The 21,271-nt window shown below is 46.2% G+C and overlaps 1 protein-coding gene across 1 annotated transcript in view; it reads right to left on the bottom strand.

Moving 5' to 3' along the window:
* GPAT2 (glycerol-3-phosphate acyltransferase 2, mitochondrial) overlaps nucleotides 1-21,271 on the bottom strand; it is a 1,401,514-nt gene that overhangs the window by 493,824 nt on the left and 886,419 nt on the right. Inside the window, exons 11-12 of the mRNA XM_069212686.1 lie at nucleotides 14,092-14,177; nucleotides 13,339-13,457 (exon numbers count right to left, since the gene is read on the bottom strand). Of these exons, the coding sequence (XP_069068787.1) occupies nucleotides 13,339-13,457; nucleotides 14,092-14,177 (205 nt within the window). The remainder of the gene's footprint in view (nucleotides 1-13,338; nucleotides 13,458-14,091; nucleotides 14,178-21,271) is intronic.

Raw genomic sequence — 21,271 nt, 5'->3', positions numbered from 1 at the left:
AGGAACCAATTCAAAATCCTCATGTCCAAAATAGGTCTCAGACGACCATCCTTTTTGGGAATCAGAAAGTACCTGGAATAGCACCCCTGACCCCTCTCCTGCTCCGGAACCAACTCTACTGCACCCTTCAACAATAGGGAGAGAACCTCCTGTTTTAGCAACAGGAGATGATCTTCTGAACAAAAGGAAGAACGGGGAGGGAAAGGAGGAGGAATCTCCCAAATGGGAAGAGCATAACATTTTCTCACCACACTGATGACCCAGGAATCTGATGTTATGGACTCCCACACGGAAAGAAAAAGAGAAAGCCTCCCCCCTACCGGAGAGACATGGGAGAAGATGGGAAGAGGACTAGGGCTGCTTTCCTTGTGGCAACCCTCCAGAGGAAGAGGAAGGGTGCTGCTGCTGGGTGGCCTCTAGTGCGGACTCTACCCCGCCCTTTACAATCGATAAGGGAGGCTCGAAGACTGCTGCCCCGGCTGCTGTGACCTCCCACGAAAGGAAGCTCCTCTTCCAAAAACTTGCAGCCACCTGAATGATCGAAACGGGGTGGAAGCAGCCTGCAGACCCAGTGACCTAGCAGTGGCCCTACATTCCTTAAAGCGCTCTAGCGCAGAGTCCGCTTTAGATCCAAATAGTTTTGCCCCACCAAAAGGCAAATCCAACAACGTGGCCTGGACATCCGAAGAAAAACCAGAAGTGCGTAACCACGCATGACGCCTGGTGGCAACTGAGGTCCCCATGGCTCTTGCAACAGAGTCCGTGGTATCCAGCCCTGACTGAATAGCTTGCGTAGCCGCCGCCTGAGCATCCAAGAGTAGGCTATGCAAGTCTTGGGGCATGTCCGGAAGAACAGTCTTTGCCACATCCATTATAGCATGTATGTACCTGCCAAGAATGCAAGTAGCATTGGCAGATTTTAGCGCCATGCTACATGACGAAAACACTTTCTTGGCCGATTGTTCCATGTGCTTGGATTCCCGGTCAGATGGAACTCCCGGAAAAGAACCAGGGGCAGACCTCGAAGAACAGGATGCCTGCACTACCAGGCTCTCTGGTGAAGGGTTTTTTGACAAAAACTCTGGGTCCCCCGGCGCAGACCTATAACGCCTGGCCACTGACCTACTGACAGCCGAAGAGGTGACAGGCTTCTTCCACACCTCTTCGATTGGTTCCATAATAGCCTCACTAAATGGCAAAAGAGGATCCGCCATGGCTGTAGCAGGGTGCAAAACTTCCATCAACAGGTTGGTCTTAACCTGAGCTGTAGGTAAGGGAAGTTCCCAAAAAGTCGCAGCCTTTCTAATTACTGAATGGAAGGTGGATGCCTCCTCCGTATATTCTCCTGGGGAGGCCAGATCCCATTCTGGGGAAGTGTCAAGTCCACTTGCAGTATCCAGTCCTGGGAACTCACTCTGGGGATCAGTGATCTCCCCCTCTTCAAGGAATTGTTGCTGATATTCCTTTTCCTCCAGCAACCTGAGGGTCTTCAGCCTGGACCTCAACTTGGACTCCAGCCCCGGCATCGACATGTAGTGCAACGATGTCGGTGAATGGCGCCGGAAAGGTGTTATGATAGGATCTCCGGATCCACCCGCCGCCGCAGATGGATCCACCGGCGCCATGGACAAAGCCCCTGCATCCGACAACGCCATCCGGCCTCTAGGTTCCATCTCCTCTGACAACGGCGTCGAAGGTCTCTCCCTCGTCGACGGCTGCGCCGCCGGAAGAGGCGCTTGACTAGAGTCACCAGCCGGACAGAACGGCATAAATGGCGTTGGCCTGTATGGAGCCTTGAACGCCGAAATTGAATGCCAGGGGACCGGTGGGGCCAGCCGGTGCACCACCTCCCAGAGCCATATTTTGGAATATGGCAAACATGGCATTGAGGAATGCCGCCGGATCTGTCCCCGGAGCCGGGAACGAAGGATAACCTTGAGGAGCCGGAGCCGGGCTGGGCTCTTGCGCGCCTGGATGTGCCGGAGAAGCCAGATCACTTTGAGGCTCCACGACCTCGAAGACTGACGTCGCCGGGGACGTCTGCGGTGTCACTGGCTGTGGGGACACTGTTGGACTCACTTCCCAAGACTTACAGCGCCAAGTCGACGGAGACCTCGACTCCGACCGACATCTGGACCGACGCAGAGAGCCACGGTGACGCCGCTTCTTGTGAGACAACTTCCCTGAAGACTATCCATGGTGCCGCTTCCTCTCCTCCTTCGACTTAGCTAAAAATAGCTTAGCCTCACGCTCCTTCAACGCCTTCGGATTCATCTTTTGACAGGAGCGGCATTCCTGGACGTTGTGATCTGAACTGAGGCACCAAAGGCAGGCGTTGTGAGGATCAGTCACCGACATCCAACCTCCACACTCCCTGCAGGGCTTAAAAGCCGATTTTTTGGAGGAGACCGAGAAAAACACAAAGTATCCCTTTCGAAGTGCGAACGATACAGGTAGCCAGAAAAGTAACCGTTATAGAAGGCACAGAAAAAAGGGAACGGACGTCAGCACACCGGCGAGGGCCTCTTATTGCCACAATGACATCAGGCGGAGCCGCGTGGAGTCGGGCAATTGTGAAATCCTCGCCGACGTGCAGAGCTAGAGAGAAGTTTCCGTCGAATGCTACGCATGGGGAGAATTCATCAGGTGAGGAATCCACAGGTAGTTGTATCCATCAGAATTGCATATTTTATATTTGTATCCAAAGTTATTAGCAGATCAAAGGGCCTTGTCGTGCAGGCAATTGGTTGCCCTGTGAGTAAGGACATGTAGGGCAGCAGTGATTGCAACTCTCAACCCGCAAAACCTTAAGCTGAAAGTACGACTGGTGCAGTTTTTAGCAATTTTTAATAGTAAGATGAAACTGCACCAGGGGTCAGAATTGGGATGTGGGAATCGGGAACCGAAGTGCTCGTAGCAGCCCATTAAGTGTAGGCCATGGGAGAAATTGTAATCCCTTTCCCCTCCCCCATGGGCACTAAACCTAATTTTTCTTTTACACAGGTTGGAATGGCCAATAATTTTACAGTGAATTGCTGTGACCTAAGGCTGAGCTGGTAGGGTAAGGATCTGATGTTTACAGACCCGTATCTCGACCCTTCAAGTAACCAAATCTGGGGGATTAAGAACCTGTTCACAGGGGCTCCCAGTTTGTGGAAATACTGTCTTCCGAAAGAAAAACAGCTCCATGCTTACTACTAGTACTAAGCATTTTATGCGTGACTGGTCATGCTAGTGGTATTCTGTATAATACTCATGGCACTTTTAGGCTCACTGCGTACTATTTAGGTTATTGAGCCCCGGAGTCTTAGAACCTATTTTTTTAGGCTTTCAGGCCCATGTAAAAGCAGGCGTCTGTAGTCTTGTGCTTATTTTTGGCATAAAGCACTTTACGTAAGATTGGTTATGCTCATCCTAGAGGTAACTCCTACCCAAGTCACAACGCACTTTTAAACTATTGTATATTATCTAACACACTAGAGTATTGGTTCAATTGTACCAAGATAAATAATGTTTTATGTACAATGACTAGGTCGAAGGTGGATGGATAAGAATACCAGGCTTTATAGTTGGTAAACCAATGATGTTTCAATTTTGACTATGTGTTTATTCGTCATTTAAGGGAGATATGTTTTATCCCATTGGGTGCCCTGGATGAGGTGGTTAAGTCTGCTGCTGTGGCACTCAGGCGCCAGGGACGTAACCACCTCGTCCAGCAATGGGCCCCGGGGGAAGCGCTAGCCTGTCCCCAGAGGGCCTTGCACCCCCCTCCCATGGGCAGGGATGTAAGGGGAATTGCTTCCCCTCCAACTCACCCCCCCAACCCCTCACAGTGACTGGTGACGTCAGCGTGCGATTGCGCACTGACCTCATCAGAGGTCACCTCCCATCTAGCTGGAAGAAACAGATTTGTTTCTCCTCTGTACTGGGGCAGGGGAGGTCAGAGAGGCATGAAAAGGGAAGGAAAGGCTTTTCCTTCCCTTTTCATGTCTCTCTGAGCATTCCTGCAGCATGATCGCTATGCGATCGTGCTGCAGGAATGCCACGAGAAACCTGGAAGTTTGTTGTTTTGTTATTGGCAGATAAGGGGAGCAACCCCTTGGGCGTGGGTTGCTCCCCTCAGGGACATTTTTTCTAAGCCCATTTCTGCCCCCCTGGCAAGAGTCGCTTCCCCAGGGGGCAATGTTATTATTAGATGCATTTTTTCTCAGGCGATTTTTGCCACTAAGCACCAGGGATTTGTTTTATTTTTGTTTATATTGCTAAGGGGAGCGACCCCTAAGGCAAGGGTCGCTCCCCAGGGGGCAATTTGTTTATTAGGCCTTTTCTGCCCCTATAGGGGCAGAAACCACCAGGGATTTTTTTGTTTGTTTTTTTACAGATGGGGAGCGACCCCTCAGCCAAGGGTCGCTCCCTTGGGGGGCAATTGAGTTTTAGGCCATTTGGGGACAGATCACCCTATTTTTCTTACGCCAAAGGGGCAGAAACCAGGGATTTTGTTTTTGGCATGGGTCGCCCCCCTGGGGGGCACATGTATTTTAGACCTCTTCTGCCCCCCCTCTCCCCCTCCTTGGGGGCAGATCGGCCTATTTTTGTAAGGCCCATCTACCTCCAAGGGGGTCAGAAAGCCCACAGGAGACAAGGGGAGATTTATTTTTTCTCCCAAAAAGAGGTTGGTGGTATGGCCATACAGCCAACTCCAAATAAACAGGTACATAGTTGTTCTGCCCACTGGTGGGAAGATGGGGCAATTACCCCCGATCCACACCCAGGGGGATAGGGGGGTAGAAAGTCTACTAGATGACAGGGAATAAAAATAAAAAAAAGTGTGGTGGTGGCTCCAACCTATATGGGCATGGTTATGCCCCACCCCAACTGAAGTCTTTCAGCTCTCCCCCCCGCACACTACAACATCTTATCTAATGTTAAGCAAGAAGACATTTGATTATTTTGGGTTTTGGTTTTACGTTTGGGCCATGAGAGCATGTCTAACTCTCAAAATCGTCCCACTTGGAACGGTGAGGGCTGCACCTTTTTGGACTTTGGAGCGGTGCCATGTAGAAAAATCTACAAGACCTAGACACATCTGAAAACTAAACATCTGGGTGAGTCCCCATTTTCTTAACCACAATGTCCTGCAAACCTCCAACTTTGCTTGAAATCACACATTTTTTGTGACGGAACCTTCTGGAATCCACAAAATTCCTACCACCCAGCATTCTACCCCACTTATCAGCCTAAAAACGTTTTTTTTTTTTTTTACAAACTGCCCTTTTGGACTCACTTTGGTTCCCCCCTCATTTTCAACATGTTTTTGGCTCTTCCCTGTCACAGGCACAAGGCCCACCTACACAAGTGAGGTATCATTTTTATCATGGAGACTGAGGGGAACGTTGGGTGGTAGGAAATCTGAGCCGGTGCAGTGATCCCACACAGAAATGTTGGACAAATTTGATTTTTTTAGCTAAATTTGAGGTTTGATGGGGATTCTGGGTAAGAAAACACTGGGGGATTCACGCAAGTCACACCTCTTTGGACTCCCTCGGGTGTCTAGTTTTCATAAATTTCTGGGTTTGTTACGTTTCCCTAGATCGCTGCTGAGCCCACGACAAAAAAAGAAGGTGCTCCCCTCCCCCTGCAAAAACAGGTAGTTTTGTATTTGATAATTTAAATGTGTCCGCGTAGTGTTTTGGGGGCATTTCCTGTCACGGCCACTAGGCCTACCAACACAAGTGAGGTACCATTTTTAATCAGGAGACTTGGGGGAATGCTGGGTGGAAGAAAATTTGTGGCTTCTCTCAGATTCCAGAACTTTCTAACACCAAATGTGAAGAACGTGTGCTTTTTTGCCAAATTGAGGTTTGCAAAGGATTCTGGGTAACAGAACCTGGTGAGAGCCCTACATGTCACCCAATCTTGGATTTCCCTAGGTGTCTAGTTTTCAAAAATGCACAGGTTTGATAGGTTTTCCTAGGTGCTGGCTGAGCTAGAGGCCAAAATCCACAGCTAGGCACTTTGCAAAAAACAGGTCTCTTTTTGTTGGGAAAATGTGGTGTCCACGTTGTGTTTTGGGACATTTCCTGTAGGGGGCACTAGGTCTACCCACACAAGTGCAGTACCATTTTTATCCGGAGACTTGGAGGAACACTGGGTGGAAGGAAATTAGTGGCTCCTCTCAGAATCCAGAACTTTCTGTCACCGAAATGTGTGGAAAAAGTGTTTTTGGGCCAAATTTTGAGGTTTCCAAAGGTTTTTGGGTAACAGAATCTGGTGCGAGCCCCACATGTCGCCCCAACTTGGATTCCCCTATGTATCTAGCTTTCAAAAATGCACAGGCTTGGTAGGGTTCCCTAGGTGCCGGCCGAGCTAGAGGCCAAAATCCACAGCTAGGCACTTTCCAAAAAAACATCAGATTTAAAAATGGGATGTGTCCATGTTGCGTTTCCTGTCGTGGGCATTAGGCCTACCCACGCAAGTGAGGTACCATTTTTATCAGGAGACCTGGGGGGAACACAGAATGGAAGAACAAATGTTATTGCCCTTTGTCTTTCTCTACATTGTTTCTTTCCAAATGTAAGACAGTGTGTAAAAAAAGACGTCTATTTGAGAAATGCCCTGTAATTGACATGCTAGCATGGGCACACCGGAGTTCAGAGATGTGCAAATAACCACTGCTTCTCAACACCTTATCCTGTGCCCATTTTGGAAATACAAAGGTTTCCTTGATACCTATTTTTCACTCTTTATATTTCACCAAATGAATTGCTGTATACCTGGTATACAATGAAAACCAACTGCAAGGTGCAGCTTCTTTATTGGCACTGGGTTGATGAACCTACAAGTCCAATATATCCCTGCAACCAGAAGAGTCCAGCAGATGTAACAGTATATTACTTTTGAAAATCTGACATTTCAGGAAAAAGTTGCAGAGTAAAATGTGGAGAAAAATTGCTTTTGTTTCACCTCAATGTAAATATTTTTTATTTCAGCTGTTTTTTCTGTAGAAAAACCTTGTAGGAGCTACACAATGACCCCTTGCTGAATTCAGAATTCTGTCTACTTTTCAGAGATGTTTAGCTTTCCGGGATCCAGCACTGGTTTCACAACCATTTCCATCACTAACTGGCAGGAGGCAGAAAGCACAAAAAATAGTAAAAATGGGGTATGTCCTAGTGAAATGCCAAAATTGTGTTGAAAAATGTCATTTTCTGATTCAAGTCTGCCTGTTCCTGAAAGCTGGGAAGATGATGATTTTAGCACCACAAACCCTTTGTTTATGCCAATTCAGGGGAAAAAATGCAAGCCTTCTTCTGCAGCCCTTTTTCCCAATGTTTTTTTTTTTTAAACAAACTTTTTGCTGTATTTTGGCCAATTTCTTGGTCTCCTCCAGGGGAACCCACAAACTCTGGGTACCTTTAGTTAGAATTCCTAGGTTGTTAGAAAAAAAGAAAGTAAATTTGGCGTGGGTAGCTTATGGGGACAATAAGGTTATGAGGGCCTAAGTGCAAACTAAACCAAATAGCCAAAAAAAGGCCTGGCATCTGAGGGAAAAAACGCCAGCTGGGATATGCCCTGGATCGTCGTGGATTGGCTGTCCAAGTTTTGTAGTTCTATTCCAGATGGTACTGGGAAGTGTTGTTTTGCTTCTAATGTCTGCTGTTGAATAAAGGGAAAGAAAGAAATGCATAATCCTCGCCTCCGGTCCTGCCATAGAATTACCTTGCGGTGCTTAACATACGTTCCACAAGCAATCTGCATGTAACATTTTAACACTCAAAAGTAAAAAAAAATCCTCATGATACGAAATATAAAAAAAAAATGACATGCACCAATAGCCAATCACAAGTACCTTTTTTCCCTTCATGTATACACTGCAAGATTGACCAGCAAGATACTGTGCACACCTTACCTAACAAAGATCGTTATTAACAGTTATGCACCAAATTAAGAAACAGAGTGCATTTAACCCCTCTTTTTATATATCCAGGTCAAACAGTTCCACCTGTGAAGGATAGTAGACTTCCCTAGAAACTGGAGAAAGACTAGCCTGTAGAAGAAAAATCTCCAGGATTATCAGGTAGCTACAACGAAAATTCATTAATCCCATTAAAAAATGTAACGTTTTCCCAAAGACACAATTATCATGAGAGTACAAAAGCAATTAGACCCTTAAGTTTCAATATAAGTCGACCTTTTACTATTTATTCCAATAAACCGTATAAAATTTGGTGCACCCTACATACCACAGAAAAAAAGAAAAAAGAAAAAAACGCACACTACACCCCACTGATCCATACAAGTGTTAACATTTGAAAGCTTGAGAAGAGATAGAATAGTGTCCAGCTTGACCCAAATGGTGCTCGAAATGGGCATGATATATGCATTATTAATACAAGGTGCTTTTTCTGTGTTTATAGTGTGTTATTATTAATGTAAGTATTTATGTACGTTGACTGTAGAGGCACAGTTCCTTTACAATGTTTTTTTTTCCAGTGTGGGGTTTCCTGCGGGGTCATCCTGGACATTAAATGGTCTGGGAAGAGGTTTTTGAACTTTGTGCTAAATTAAACAGGCGTAGAGTATGCATAATATGATATTCCCTGTGTTTTACAGTGTGTTACCCATATTGCCGATATTTCTTACTCTGACTGTATAGAAAAGTATGAATTCTCTATGTTGTGACATATATTTTTCCACATTTGTTGTTTTTATGTGATTCAAGTATTTTTTTTAAGCTTCAAGATCTAGTATATTATGTATTTTGATGTTTTTCTTTGTGTGTGTTATACAGCCCTGAAGAACAGACTGTGTCTAGAAACACGTTGGCTGTGTTTGCTGCCTTCAAGAGACAATCTCTATCGGCTGTATCTGCTGCTTTTCGAGTGTCTACAATTGGAAAATAAAAGAAAGAAGTTACAGAACGGATACATTTGTGATGGGCTTTATTCTCAGATTACCCTATAGTCAATAGTTTTGGTAACTCACGCTGGCTGGGTACCAGCGTTTCCGAGAATTAGCATCAGGCAATTTTACCTGATACCCCACTTGCTATGGATTGATATATATATATATATATATGTATATATATATATATATCATATTACACTTACCTGCAAAGTACTTGTCCTTCTCCTTCTTGCCAGGATGTCCAAAGCTGCCACTGGGGATGATCCTGATGCATTCTGGGTGCTTTTTTTTTATTTGTGCACCTGGTTACCACCAATGGTAATAGCATTTGTGAAAACCATTGCGCAACATGGAAATGCTATGTACATGCAAATAGGAAATCCCTATCTGTGATTTCCTTATTTTGTGAATCGCAAAATGCGATTTCTACTGAGAAGAAATCGAATTTTCCATCACCACATAGGACATTATACATTAGAAAAGGCAGTTGTGCATTTCTTAATGGCCCAAAATAGCGATTCAGACCATTAAGAAATACAAAATTATTTCGCACATATGGGCCTAAGTGCCTTACCCGCATTATACCTGGAACAAATGTTTTTCATCACTAAGAGAAGAAACAGTTCACTGTTCTCCCACCACAAGGCATTTACTTTTGAATCTTAAATCAGATATACTGTGCCATGGATTGAAAGTTTAATTACTATGACTAACAAACAGAAGATGTCACTACCTTGCCCAACAGCTGGCAAACATACTTTCAATATGGCGCATCAGTGGCCGGAAGGCACTAATGGTCAAGAAGCAAAGGAGATGCTCATCACACATCTAGATAAAGATGAAGGGTCATATTCAGAATCCAGTTGTTCGAGGTACAGTAATACAGAGATCCCTGACCTGTGTAGCTATGTGGGGACCATCAATATCACCATTGTGAAGCCGTGGGAAGTGGGATGCTTGGCAAGTGACACTGGTAGAACAGCCTCACCAACAACTGTCAGACCCAGCAGGTTGCAAGCATGCTCTGCTGTTTCGGTAAGGAAGCCGATAGTCCCAAGGATTTAGACCAATACTACCAATCAGGAGGAGAGCACAGATCTGGACCTATCAAGTGCTAAACTCCTCCAGTGTTGTAAGACAATATCACATTAAGGTAAAGTACTCGCAAATGGTGTCTTGCTGTTCTTGATTTGGAAGGCCATTCAAAAAGGGAGATCAGAAGCAGTGGGTCTCTCCTTTCCAGCTCAACATTAATGTATTTGCTAGTGTCTTTATTAGGCAAAAAAACTCATTTAAAACGTTATCACTCTGCATTCCTTAAGGAACCAAATATTTCAATGACAGTGTAGAGCAGTGGTCTTCAAACTTTTTAATGCCGCGCCCTCCCAGTTGAAAAATAAAAATCATTGGGCCCCCCTCAAAATTTTTCACAATTATTTTAGAAAGATGGCAATGTTTAAATAGGACTAAACCTATTTAAACATTGCAGTTAAGTACTGTTACCTTTTTAAAACTGCAATAACATGCTTCTGCTTAAAACAAAGACATGCTATCTGTATAATATTTCTTTTGGGCAGAGTTTGGCGCCCCCCCTGGGATCACTTGAGGCCCCCCAGTCTGAAGACCTCTGGTGTAGAGAGTCTCAATATACCCCTCATCAGCAAATACTAGAGATGGGAATAGTTCGTAGCATTTATTAATCCACTAGAAAAAGTGAGTCTTGCATCTCGCAAACTCAAGTAATTGTGTATATATTGGAAACCTTGCATATTTTGTAAATAAAGTTAAGATCTGAAAATGGGTTCACTATTTATTGCACTTGACAACTGTACGTTACCTTTCTTAAAGAATCAAGTTTTGATGTTGCCACAAATCATAACTTACCGTGCAGTCACAGCTATGAGTTGTTTCTTTTGGCTTTAACTTGAAGAACAGATAAAGAGCAATACTTTCAATTTGTGCCAGAACAAAATACAGTCTGCTTTTTTGACATTTAAGACTGCTATAATATTAACTATGTAATTATAATTATTAGCCAAAGGTTAACATCTGTTGCAGATGTGTCACATTGCATAATATTTTTGGTAAAATGCCTGTGTTAAGTTTTCACCTAGTGGTCTCTGATCGAAGAGATTTCCTGAGCAGAAACAGAACGGGGCAGATGTTTGAAAATCCCATTTCACATCGCCCTAAATGGCAAATTTCAAGAAATCGCTATTTAGGGAATGCAAGATGGTATGTAACAAAATAGTGAATCCCTAACAGCGATTTTTACAGATTCGCAATCGCTAGTAGGGAATTGCTATTTGGAATTGCGACTCTATTCGTTCCTATTGGCCTGAAGGCCCATCGGTGCGAATGGTTCTGCATTACCTAACTTGTGATTTCCTATTAGGAAATCGCAAAAATGAGAAATACAAAACCAAGGGTGCCAAGGGACTAAGGCCTCCTTTGATGCACCCTGAAAATAATTTGTGGGCATGTGTGCGTCACAAGGCACTTTAAAAATAAATGAATGCATTTTTTTAAATTACAAATGGTTTCTACCAACTTGGAGCTGGTGGTAATAGCATTTCCTACATCCCCATTTCACATTTAGGAAATGCTGGTTAAATGTGCTTAGAGAATCGCAAATAAAAACCCCTATTTGCGTTTTCTTATTCAGGAAATCACAAATTGTGATTCCCTATTTGGAGTTGCAAAAAATTGGAGTTCTCTAAAATTGCATTGCCTATGCCTTTCATACATCTGGAAAGGCTTTTTTGCATTCACAAACATTCAAATGTACCGATTTTTTCCGTTTAAGAATGCAAGATGGGTTGATACATCTGGCCCCTAAAAGTGCTGCCAAATAGCATTCTAGACTTTGCATATCTAAGGACACCCAAAGAGCTCATCCCTTCATCTTTGAGTTATTTTCTCTGCAGGGAGAGTACATTGTTGGCAGCAGTTTACATCTCCTCTTCCCTGTATCTCAGGGACTGAAATCAACAGAACCCCACCTCAGCCTACTCCCCCCATTAAAACCATATAGTCTCATTGCAGGATCCTGGGTTTTAATCAACGGCATGTGGTGAGTGTGCTTAAAATATTCTTGTGATTCCAATCTGAAGGATGGGTGGGACAATGGGGTTCCCCACTATAAAGCTAACTGAAATATGACCACCCTCACAGCCCCTACCGAGAACCTGAGTAACTGTAGAAATAATAAGGGTGTTTTCTTTGACATGTCTGTAATGGGAGTAGAAATCCATGTACTGATCAAACTGAAACCAGACCTTTGACCTACATCCACAAGAAGACAGCACTCCTGGCTGGTTGGATGTTCGAAATTCATCCCTTGTGTTGGAGCTTTGATGCGCTACACCTTGGCAAGCCTAAGTGGACCTAACGTGTGTTTCCTGGATGTTTGAATATCCTTGATGTTAGTCCCCAGCAGTGGAGGAAGTCTGCTGGATTAATCGGAACTGGCTGAAGAGTGAACCTGAGCACCAGAATAATCCCCAGCATAAGGGGTTATAGACTATGCCCAGTTACACCTAGAAAATGGTCAGTTTCAATGAAAAGCAGCAGAGGTTGCTAAGGAGACATATCCTGTGGACCAGAGTGATGATGACAAAGGACAGGTGAACTGGCAGGCACAGAAACTACTAGGTGACCTATAACCCAGCCTCATCTTCCAGGGGATCTTCACAATTGTGTGCCAAGCTGGATTCATCTACAAGCCTGGCCATTCCGCTTGGTGCAGACAATGAAAGGTTAGTGAGGGAAGGTCATCCACTTCCACCACCATGTAAAGTAGAAATCTACAACTCCCCCATGGAAGCAGCTTTTCTGTGTCCTGCATGATAAAATGACTGCTACTTTTCAATGCAGCACTGGTTATAAAAAGGACCAGAACCAACAGAGCCCAGTACAGAAAAAAAAACCATCAATGCCATCAAGGACTTACATATGCCATTACAACTACATTCTACATCCACCGTATAACTTTTTTCCATCCCTTCTGTCCCTCCTTTGAAATATAAAGCTTCATTAGGGTGGTAGAAATTCTTCAATTGAGACTACCATGTTTGCCCCTGTATTCTCCGCTCAGTCCACTGTCCTTCACAAGCACTATATGGCCACACATCAGCTACTAAACCCGCCAAAATTACATACTTTAAGGCGCTCATCTTCCCTCATACGTACTGCTCCAGGCACTAGAAGACTTAACTTCCCATTAAAAAAATAACCTTCGCGTTCCTAACTATTAGATGCTGCAATCAATGTGCTGCATCCAAAACAGATCAAAACAACAGCGCTCAAAAGTAACATAAGAGATCAAATGCAATTACATCTTCACAAAGTGTTTAGTTTTTATGTGCAAAATATCAAAACCCTTCACTGTAATGAGTGCTAAAAAAGAAATCATGCAATCCTTAGACATACCATTTAAGGAATGAAGGCTTAGCTTTGTAACCAGTATTTGTTCCTCTTCCTTCAGTAAACTTATCCCTTCCGAACTTGCACACCACTGCAGCAGCCTATCAGAGTCAAAGGGTCTAGAACTTAAGTATAAGAAAAATATTAAGAGGCAAGCCTTTGGCAAGAAGTGAAGAACTAGCATAATCACAAAACCTAGTAATAAAAATGCAGAAGAAGAAATAAAATCAGAGCCTCAGAGAATAGAAAACAATGCTAGCCTTGCAGAAAAGGGTGCACGAAAAAGTGCAAGAATGCAAGTGCATGGGAAAGTAGAATCAATAAAAAGTCAAAGGCAAGAACTGATAAAAACACATATGTAGACCAATACTTCACCCAAAAAGCCACCAACAAAGTAAGAGAATGAGAAGAGAGAGAGTCCAAGGCAAGAATCGAAAGTAGACAAAACTGGACAGAAATACTAGACCAGGAGAAGGACAGAGAGAATCACACGGTGCAGGGAGAAGACCACAGTTGCATGCAAGACTTGGGCTCAAAAGTACTCTCTCTTCTCAGAGTACACAACTAGATGCATAGGAGACACAGAACCAGAGTTCAAGGCACATCTTTGTGAAGACACAGTATCACGGAACACGTGGACACACCAGAAGAATAGACACAATCAGCACATTAATTGCAGGAATTTATACCAGAAGTTGAGAGCTTTTTTTTCATCATCAAGCACCAACACGAGTTTGGTCCCCTCTCAGATTGTGTTACCTTTTGCCCAGGATCAAGGGGAGTAGCAGTTCTTCTACAGAAGCTCCAGCTCCCCGATGGCTGAAAAAGTTGTTTGCAATATAGTCCTGAAACAAAAAATAAATATGTATTCAGGAATGAACTTAATATAATTATTGAGACACAACAAAATAACTCACCACCAACACAACTGGCTCATCACAAATACTGCAGTACAACACCGAAAAGGCATTCCAAACCTGACTCCCCACACATAATTTAATTACTACCACAAGCAATACAGGAGAGACACAAATGGACATCACAGAATTGAATGCTAAACAACTCAAAGTGCAATCATTAATTACGAAACGTAGTCAAGCACAACTACCAACTACCAAAAACTATCATCGGTCTCCTTATAATACCAGTCCCTGATTGCCAGAAGCACTAAAAGATATCCCAAGGCTGACATCCAAAGTATTGGAGACTTACAGGCAAGTCTGTTGCAGCATACATTTTAAAAATTGAACCTGTGCATGGTTTTACTCATTTCATTGGTGTTTTAATTTTTCTTGCGCCTGCACTCTAGTTTCACTTTCTGCATGTCCTTTGTGCCGTCCCTGGACTCCTCAGTCCGCCATGGCTTGCCACTTGTAAAGAGGAAGCATTGGGCTTTCACTTTTCCTCAGCTACATCCCAAGCGCCACCATTTTTAGGTCGAGCATTCGAGGCCTCTTGTATATACTTTAGTATATACTTCTATACTTCTTTGTGGGGTCTCTGCTTTTTCACTGGTTTGTTTCAGTGTCTTTTAAAATTCCTTGCTTGCTAGTGGTCAATCCTTGCTCTTTGTCCCACCTTTTCCACAGTTGTACACTCCCCTGATGCATGGCCCTAGTACTTGTACCCTTCCACTTGTGCATATGGAGCATGTGCTTAGGGATTACTTTGTACAAAGGCTAATAGCATTTGACCAGAGCGCTGGATGTTTCAGTGGCTCCAGGCTGTATCTATTTACAGGGCTCTAGTCTATGACTTACTTTCATCTGCAGTCATGTGTGACTTTGTTTATTCCATTCATTACTCTCCCTTGTTCACTTTGTCTGGAGTTCATGGTGTCGCTTTGAACCGGCTGCTCACATCAACTGCTTTACTTTTTTATTTTCAGTTTGTGGCAAGAAAACGCTAATAGCTGAAACTCGAGCGAACATGAAACCTATTGCAGTTGAAATGCTTGTCCTTTGGGTTGATTTGTGCTTGCTCTGTTTGTGTTCTCTGAGGGGTTACTCGCCTGACACAGCTCCCATCAGAGATCAGCCGGGCCATAAAGGGTCATTAACCCAAATCAAATCAAATCAAATCATTAACATTTATAAAGGACGCTACTCACCCGTGCGGGTCTCAAGGCGCTAGGGGAAAAAGGGGGGGGTTATCGCTGTTCGAACAGCAAGGTCTTTAGGAGTCTCCGGAAAGCGGAGTGGTCCTGGGTGGTCCTGAGGCTGGTGGGGAGGGAGTTCCAGGTCTTGGCCGCCAGGAAGGAGAAAGATCTCCCACCCGCCGTGGAGCGGCGGATGCGAGGGACAGCAGCGAGTGCGAGGCCAGAGGAGCGGAGGAGGCGGGTGGGGACGTAGAAGCTGAGGCGTCTGTTGAGGTATTCCGGTCCCTTGTCGTAGAGGGCTTTGTGTGCGTGGGTGAGAAGTTGGAAGGTGATCCTTTTGCTGACAGGGAGCCAATGCAGGTGTCTCAGGTGTGCGGAGATGTGGCTGCTGCGGGGTATGTCGAGGATGAGGCGGGCCGAGGCGTTTTGAATGCGTTGCAGGCGATTTTGGAGTTTGGCTGTGGTCCCGGCGTAGAGGGTGTTGCCGTAGTCCAGGCGGCTCGTGACGAGGGCGTGGGTCACGGTTTTTCTGGTGTCGGCGGGGATCCAGCGGAAGATCTTGCGGAGCATGCGGAGGGTGAGGAAGCAGGCGGAGGACACGGCGTTGACTTGCTTGGTCATGGTGAGAAGAGGGTCCAAGATGAAGCCGAGGTTGCGGGCGTGGTCTGAGGGGGTCGGTGCGGTGCCGAGGGCCACCAGGAGTCGTCCCAGGCGGACGGGGTGTTGCCGAGGATGAGGACTTCCGTTTTTTCAGAGTTCAGCTTTAGGCGGCTGAGCCTCATCCAATCTGCGACGTCCTTCATACCCTCTTGTAGGTTGGTCTTGGCGCTGGCGGGGTCCTTGGTGAGGGAGAGTATAAGTTGGGTGTCGTCGGCGTAGGAGGTGATGATGATGTCGTGCTTGCGTACGATGTTAGCGAGGGGGCTCATGTAGACATTGAAGAGTGTCGGGCTGAGTGATGAGCCTTGGGGTACGCCGCAGATGATCTCAGTGTGTTCTGAGCGAAACGGAGGGAGGTAAACTCTTTGGGAACGGTTTGAGAGGAAGGAGGCGATCCAGTATAGGGCCTGGCCTTGGATCCCGGTGGAGCGGAGGCGGGTGATTAGGGTGCGGTGACAGACGGTGTCAAAGGCAGCCGAGAGGTCGAGCAGAATGAGGGCGACTGTTTCACCGTTGTCCATCAGGGTTCTGATGTCGTCAGTGACTGAGATGAGGGCGGTTTCAGTGCTGTGGTTGGTTCGGAATCCGGTTTGTGAGGGGTCGAGCAGGTTGTTGTCTTCCAGGAAGGTGGTCAGCTGTTTGTTGACGGTCTTCTCTATTCCTTTGGCTGGGAAAGGCAGAAGAGAGATGGGGCGGAAGTTTTTTAGGTCGCTCGGGTCAGCCGTAGGTTTCTTTAGTAGGGCGTTGACTTCGGCGTGTTTCCAGCATTCGGGGAAGGTAGCAGAAGAGTTGATGACGGTCTGGAGGTGCGGGGCGATGATGTCGTCGGCTTTGTTAAAGATGAAGTGCGGGCAGGGGTCCGAAGGGGCGCCGGAGTGGATAGAGTTCATGATGGATTTGGTTTCTTCCGTGTTGATGTGGGACCAGTTGTTGAGGGTGATGGCCGTGGATGCCGGTTCGGTGGTGTATGGTTGGGTCTGGTGTCCGAAGCTGTCGTGGAGGTCGCTAATCTTGCGATGGAAGAAAGTGGCGAGGGATTCGCACAGATCCTGTGAGGGCGTGACGGCGTTGGCGCTGGGGTTGGAGAACTCCTTGACGATGCTGAAGAGTTCTATGCTGTTGTGTCTGTTTTTGTCCAGTCTGTCGGTGAAAAAGTTCCTTTTGGCAGCGCGGATCAGGTGGTGGTGTTCGTGGGTAGCGTTCTTGAGGGCGGTCATGTTGTCAGCGGTGCGGTGTAGGAGGCTGGACTGGCTTGTAGTGAGTACCAAGGGGTACTTGCACCTTGCACCAGGCCCAGTTATCCCTTATTAGTGTATAGGGTGTCTAGCAGCTTAGGCTGATAGATAATGGTAGCTTAGCAGAGCAGCTTAGGCTGAACTAGGAGACGTGTGAAGCTACTACAGTACCACTTAGTGTCATATGCACAATATCATAAGAAAACACAATACACAGTTATACTAAAAATAAAGGTACTTTATTTTTATGACAATATGCCAAAGTATCTTAGAGTGTACCCTCAGTGAGAGGATAGGAAATATACACAAGATATATATACACAATAGCAAAAAATATGCAGTATAGTCTTAGAAAACAGTGCAAACAATGTATAGTTACAATAGGATGCAATGGGGAAACATAGGGATAGGGGCAACACAAACCATATACTCCAGAAGTGGAATGCGAACCACGAATGGACCCCAAACCTATGTGACCTTGTAGAGGGTTGCTGGGACTATTAGAAAATAGTGAGAGTTAGAAAAATAACCCTCCCCAAGACCCTGAAAAGTGAGTGCAAAGTGCACCAAAGTTCCCCTAAGGACAAAATAGTCGTGTTAGAGGGAGAATGCAAGGAAAACACAAATCAGCAATGCAACAACGATGGATTCCTGTCTGAAGGTACCTGTGGAACAAGGGGACCAAGTCCAAAAGTCACAAGCAGCTCGGAGATGGGCAGATGCCCAAGAAATGCCAGCGGTTGGTGCAAAGAAGCTCTTACTAGGCTGAAGAACTGTGAATACTGCAGGAACGACAAGGGCTAGAGACTTCCCCTTTGGAGGATGGATCCCCCACGCCTTGGAGAGTCGTGCAGAAGTGTTTTCCCGCCGGATGGACGCCAACAAGCCTTGCTACACGCAAATCGTGCGTTTGGCGTTTTTGGACGCTGCTGGGGCCCAGGAGGGACCAGGAGGTCGCAAATTGGACCTGCAGAGAGAGGGGACGTCGAGCAAGACAAAGAGCCCTCACTGAAGCAGGTAGCACCCGGAGAAGTGCCAGAAACAGGCACTACGAGGATGCGTGAAACGGTGCTCGCCGAAGTTGCACAAAGGAGTCCCACGTCGCCGGAGACCAACTTAGAAAGTCGTGCAATGCAGGTTAGAGTGCCGTGGACCCAGGCTTGGCTGTGCACACAGGATTTCCGCCGGAAGTGCACAGGGGCCGGAGAAGCTTGCAAAGTCGCGGTTCCCAGCAATGCAGCCCAGCGAGGTGAGGCAAGGACTTACCTCCACCAAACTTGGGCTGAAGAGTCACTGGACTGTGGGGGTCACTTGGACGGTGTCGCTGGATTCGAGGGACCTCGCTCGTCGTGCTGAGAGGAGACCCAAGGGACCGGAGATGCAGCTTTTTGGTGCCTGCGGTTGCAGGGGGAAGATTCCGTCGACCCACGGGAGATTTCTTCGGATCTTCTGGTGCAGAGAGGAGGCAGGCTACCCCCACAGCATGCACAAGCAGGAAAACAGTCGAGAAGGCGGCAGGATCAGCGTTACAGAGTTGCAGTAGTCGTCTTTGCTACTATGTTGCAGGTTTGCAGGCTTCCAGCGCGGTCAGCGGTCGATTCCTTATCAGAAGGTGAAGAGGGAGATGCAGAGGAACTCGGCTGAGCTCATGCATTCGTTATCTAAAGTTTCCCCAGAGACAGAGACCCTAAATAGCCAGAAAAGAGGGTTTGGCTACCTAGGAGAGAGGAAAGGCTACTAACACCTGAAGGAGCCTATCACAAGGAGTCTCTGACGTCACCTGGTGGCACTGGCCACTCAGAGCAGTCCAGTGTGCCAGCAGCACCTCTGTTTCCAAGATGGCAGAGGTCTGGAGCACACTGGAGGAGCTCTGGACACCTCCCAGGGGAGGTGCAGGTCAGGGGAGTGGTCACTCCCCTTTCCTTTGTCCAGTTTCGCGCCAGAGCAGGGGCTAAGGGGTCCCTGAACCGGTGTAGACTGGCTTATGCAGAATTGGGCACCTCTGTGCCCAACAAAGCATTTCCAGAGGCTGGGGGAGGCTACTCCTCCCCTGCCTTCACACCATTTTCCAAAGGGAGAGGGTGTCACACCCTCTCTCAGAGGAAGTTCTTTGTTCTGCCATCCTGGGCCAGGCCTGGCTGGACCCCAGGAGGGCAGCTGCCTGTCTGAGGGGTTGGCAGCAGCAGCAGCTGCAGTGAAACCCCAGGAAGGGCAGTCTGGCAGTACCAGGGTCTGTGCTACAGACCACTGGGATCATGGAATTGTACCAACAATGCCAGGATGGCATAGAGGGGGCAATTCCATGATCATAGACATGTTACATGGCCATATTCGGAGTTACCATGGTGAAGCCACATATAGGTAGTGACCTATATGTAGTGCACGCGTGTAATGGTCTCCCCGCACTCACAAAGTTCAGTGAATTGGCTCTGAACAATGTGGGGGCACCTTGGCTAGTGCCAGGGTGCCCTCACACTAAGTAACTTTGCACCTAACCTTTACCAGGTAAAGGTTAGACATATAGGTGACTTATAAGTTACTTAAGTGCAGTGTAAAATGGCTGTGAAATAACGTGGACGTTATTTCACTCAGGCTGCAGTGGCAGACCTGTGTAAGAATTGTCAGAGCTCCCTATGGGTGGCAAAAGAAATGCTGCAGCCCATAGGGATCTCCTGGAACCCCAATACCCTGGGACCTCAGTACCATATACTAGGGAATTATAAGGGTGTTCCAGTAAGCCAATGTAAATTGGTAAAATTGGTCACTAGCCTGTCAGTGACAATTTGAAAGTAATGAGAGAGCATAACCACTGAGGTTCTGGTTAGCAGAGCCTCAGTGAGACAGTTAGGCACCACACAGGGAACATATACATGCACACCTATGAGCACTGGGGCCCTGTGTGACAGGGTCCCAGTGACACATACATATAGGCCACAAACCTATGAGCACTGGGGTCCTGACCAGCAGGATCCCAGTGACACATAACAAACATACTGAAACCATAGTGTTTTCACTATGAGCACTGAGGCCTGGCTATCAGGATCCCAGTGAGACAGTGAAAACAGTGACAAACACCCTGACATACACTCACAAACAGGCCAAAAGTGGGGGTAACAAGGCTAGAAAGAGGCTACCTTCTCACACAACCCCCCCCCAAACGAAGGACAATAAGGCTAACCTTGGCCAGTTGAGACTTTATTGTCTAAGTGGTGATAAGTAGAGAGTAGCTCTGCAATAGACTGGTTACTCCCTTTATCATCCACTATATGGTTACTTCCCTGTGGGGATGTAAACCACCCTGTTTGAAGTTTTTTAGCTAAGCAACAATGTGAAGATGTATTTTCAGAGTTTCTATCAGTAAGTTTTAGTTTAGAGCAGTGGGAATTGTCCACTGAACCTATTTGTAGTGATGGAAATGGAGGCACTAGGTTTTCAGTCACCAAAGTGAAACTGGCACCTGTGTCCCTGTAGGCCAAGGCCTCAACACCATTTATTGAAACTGTCTGCCTGTACTTATCCATTGTAAGGGGACAAGCAGCCAGTGTGGCAAGGCCAATGCCACTAGGTGTGACAGAAACTGTCTTGGGACTGATTACATCAGTTTCCACTATGGACCCATAAGTGAACCCAACTACACCCTTTGCTTGACTGTTGCCAGCAGTCCCACCACTAGTATCACTACTGCTAGGGGCACTAGAGCTTGATGTATTAGTGGTGGTAGGCTCAGGGGGTTTACCTGGACAGGACTTATCCCCTGGCCTATGGCCTCTGTTTTTACACACAAAGCACCAAGGCTTTTTAATGTGTGCAGGTTGGGAAGAAGAGGAAGAATTTGTTTTATCCCCACCCTCTGAAGAGTGTTTAAGATTTGAAGTGGGATCTTTGGTTTTACCCTTATCCCCATGCTTATCTTGAGATTTTTCACCATCTTTCTTCTTATTGTCAT

This window comes from Pleurodeles waltl, chromosome 11, assembly GCF_031143425.1.
Source record: "Pleurodeles waltl isolate 20211129_DDA chromosome 11, aPleWal1.hap1.20221129, whole genome shotgun sequence".
NCBI classification, from domain to species: Eukaryota; Metazoa; Chordata; class Amphibia; order Caudata; family Salamandridae; genus Pleurodeles; species Pleurodeles waltl.
This window is presented reverse-complemented; position numbering and strand designations above follow the sequence as displayed.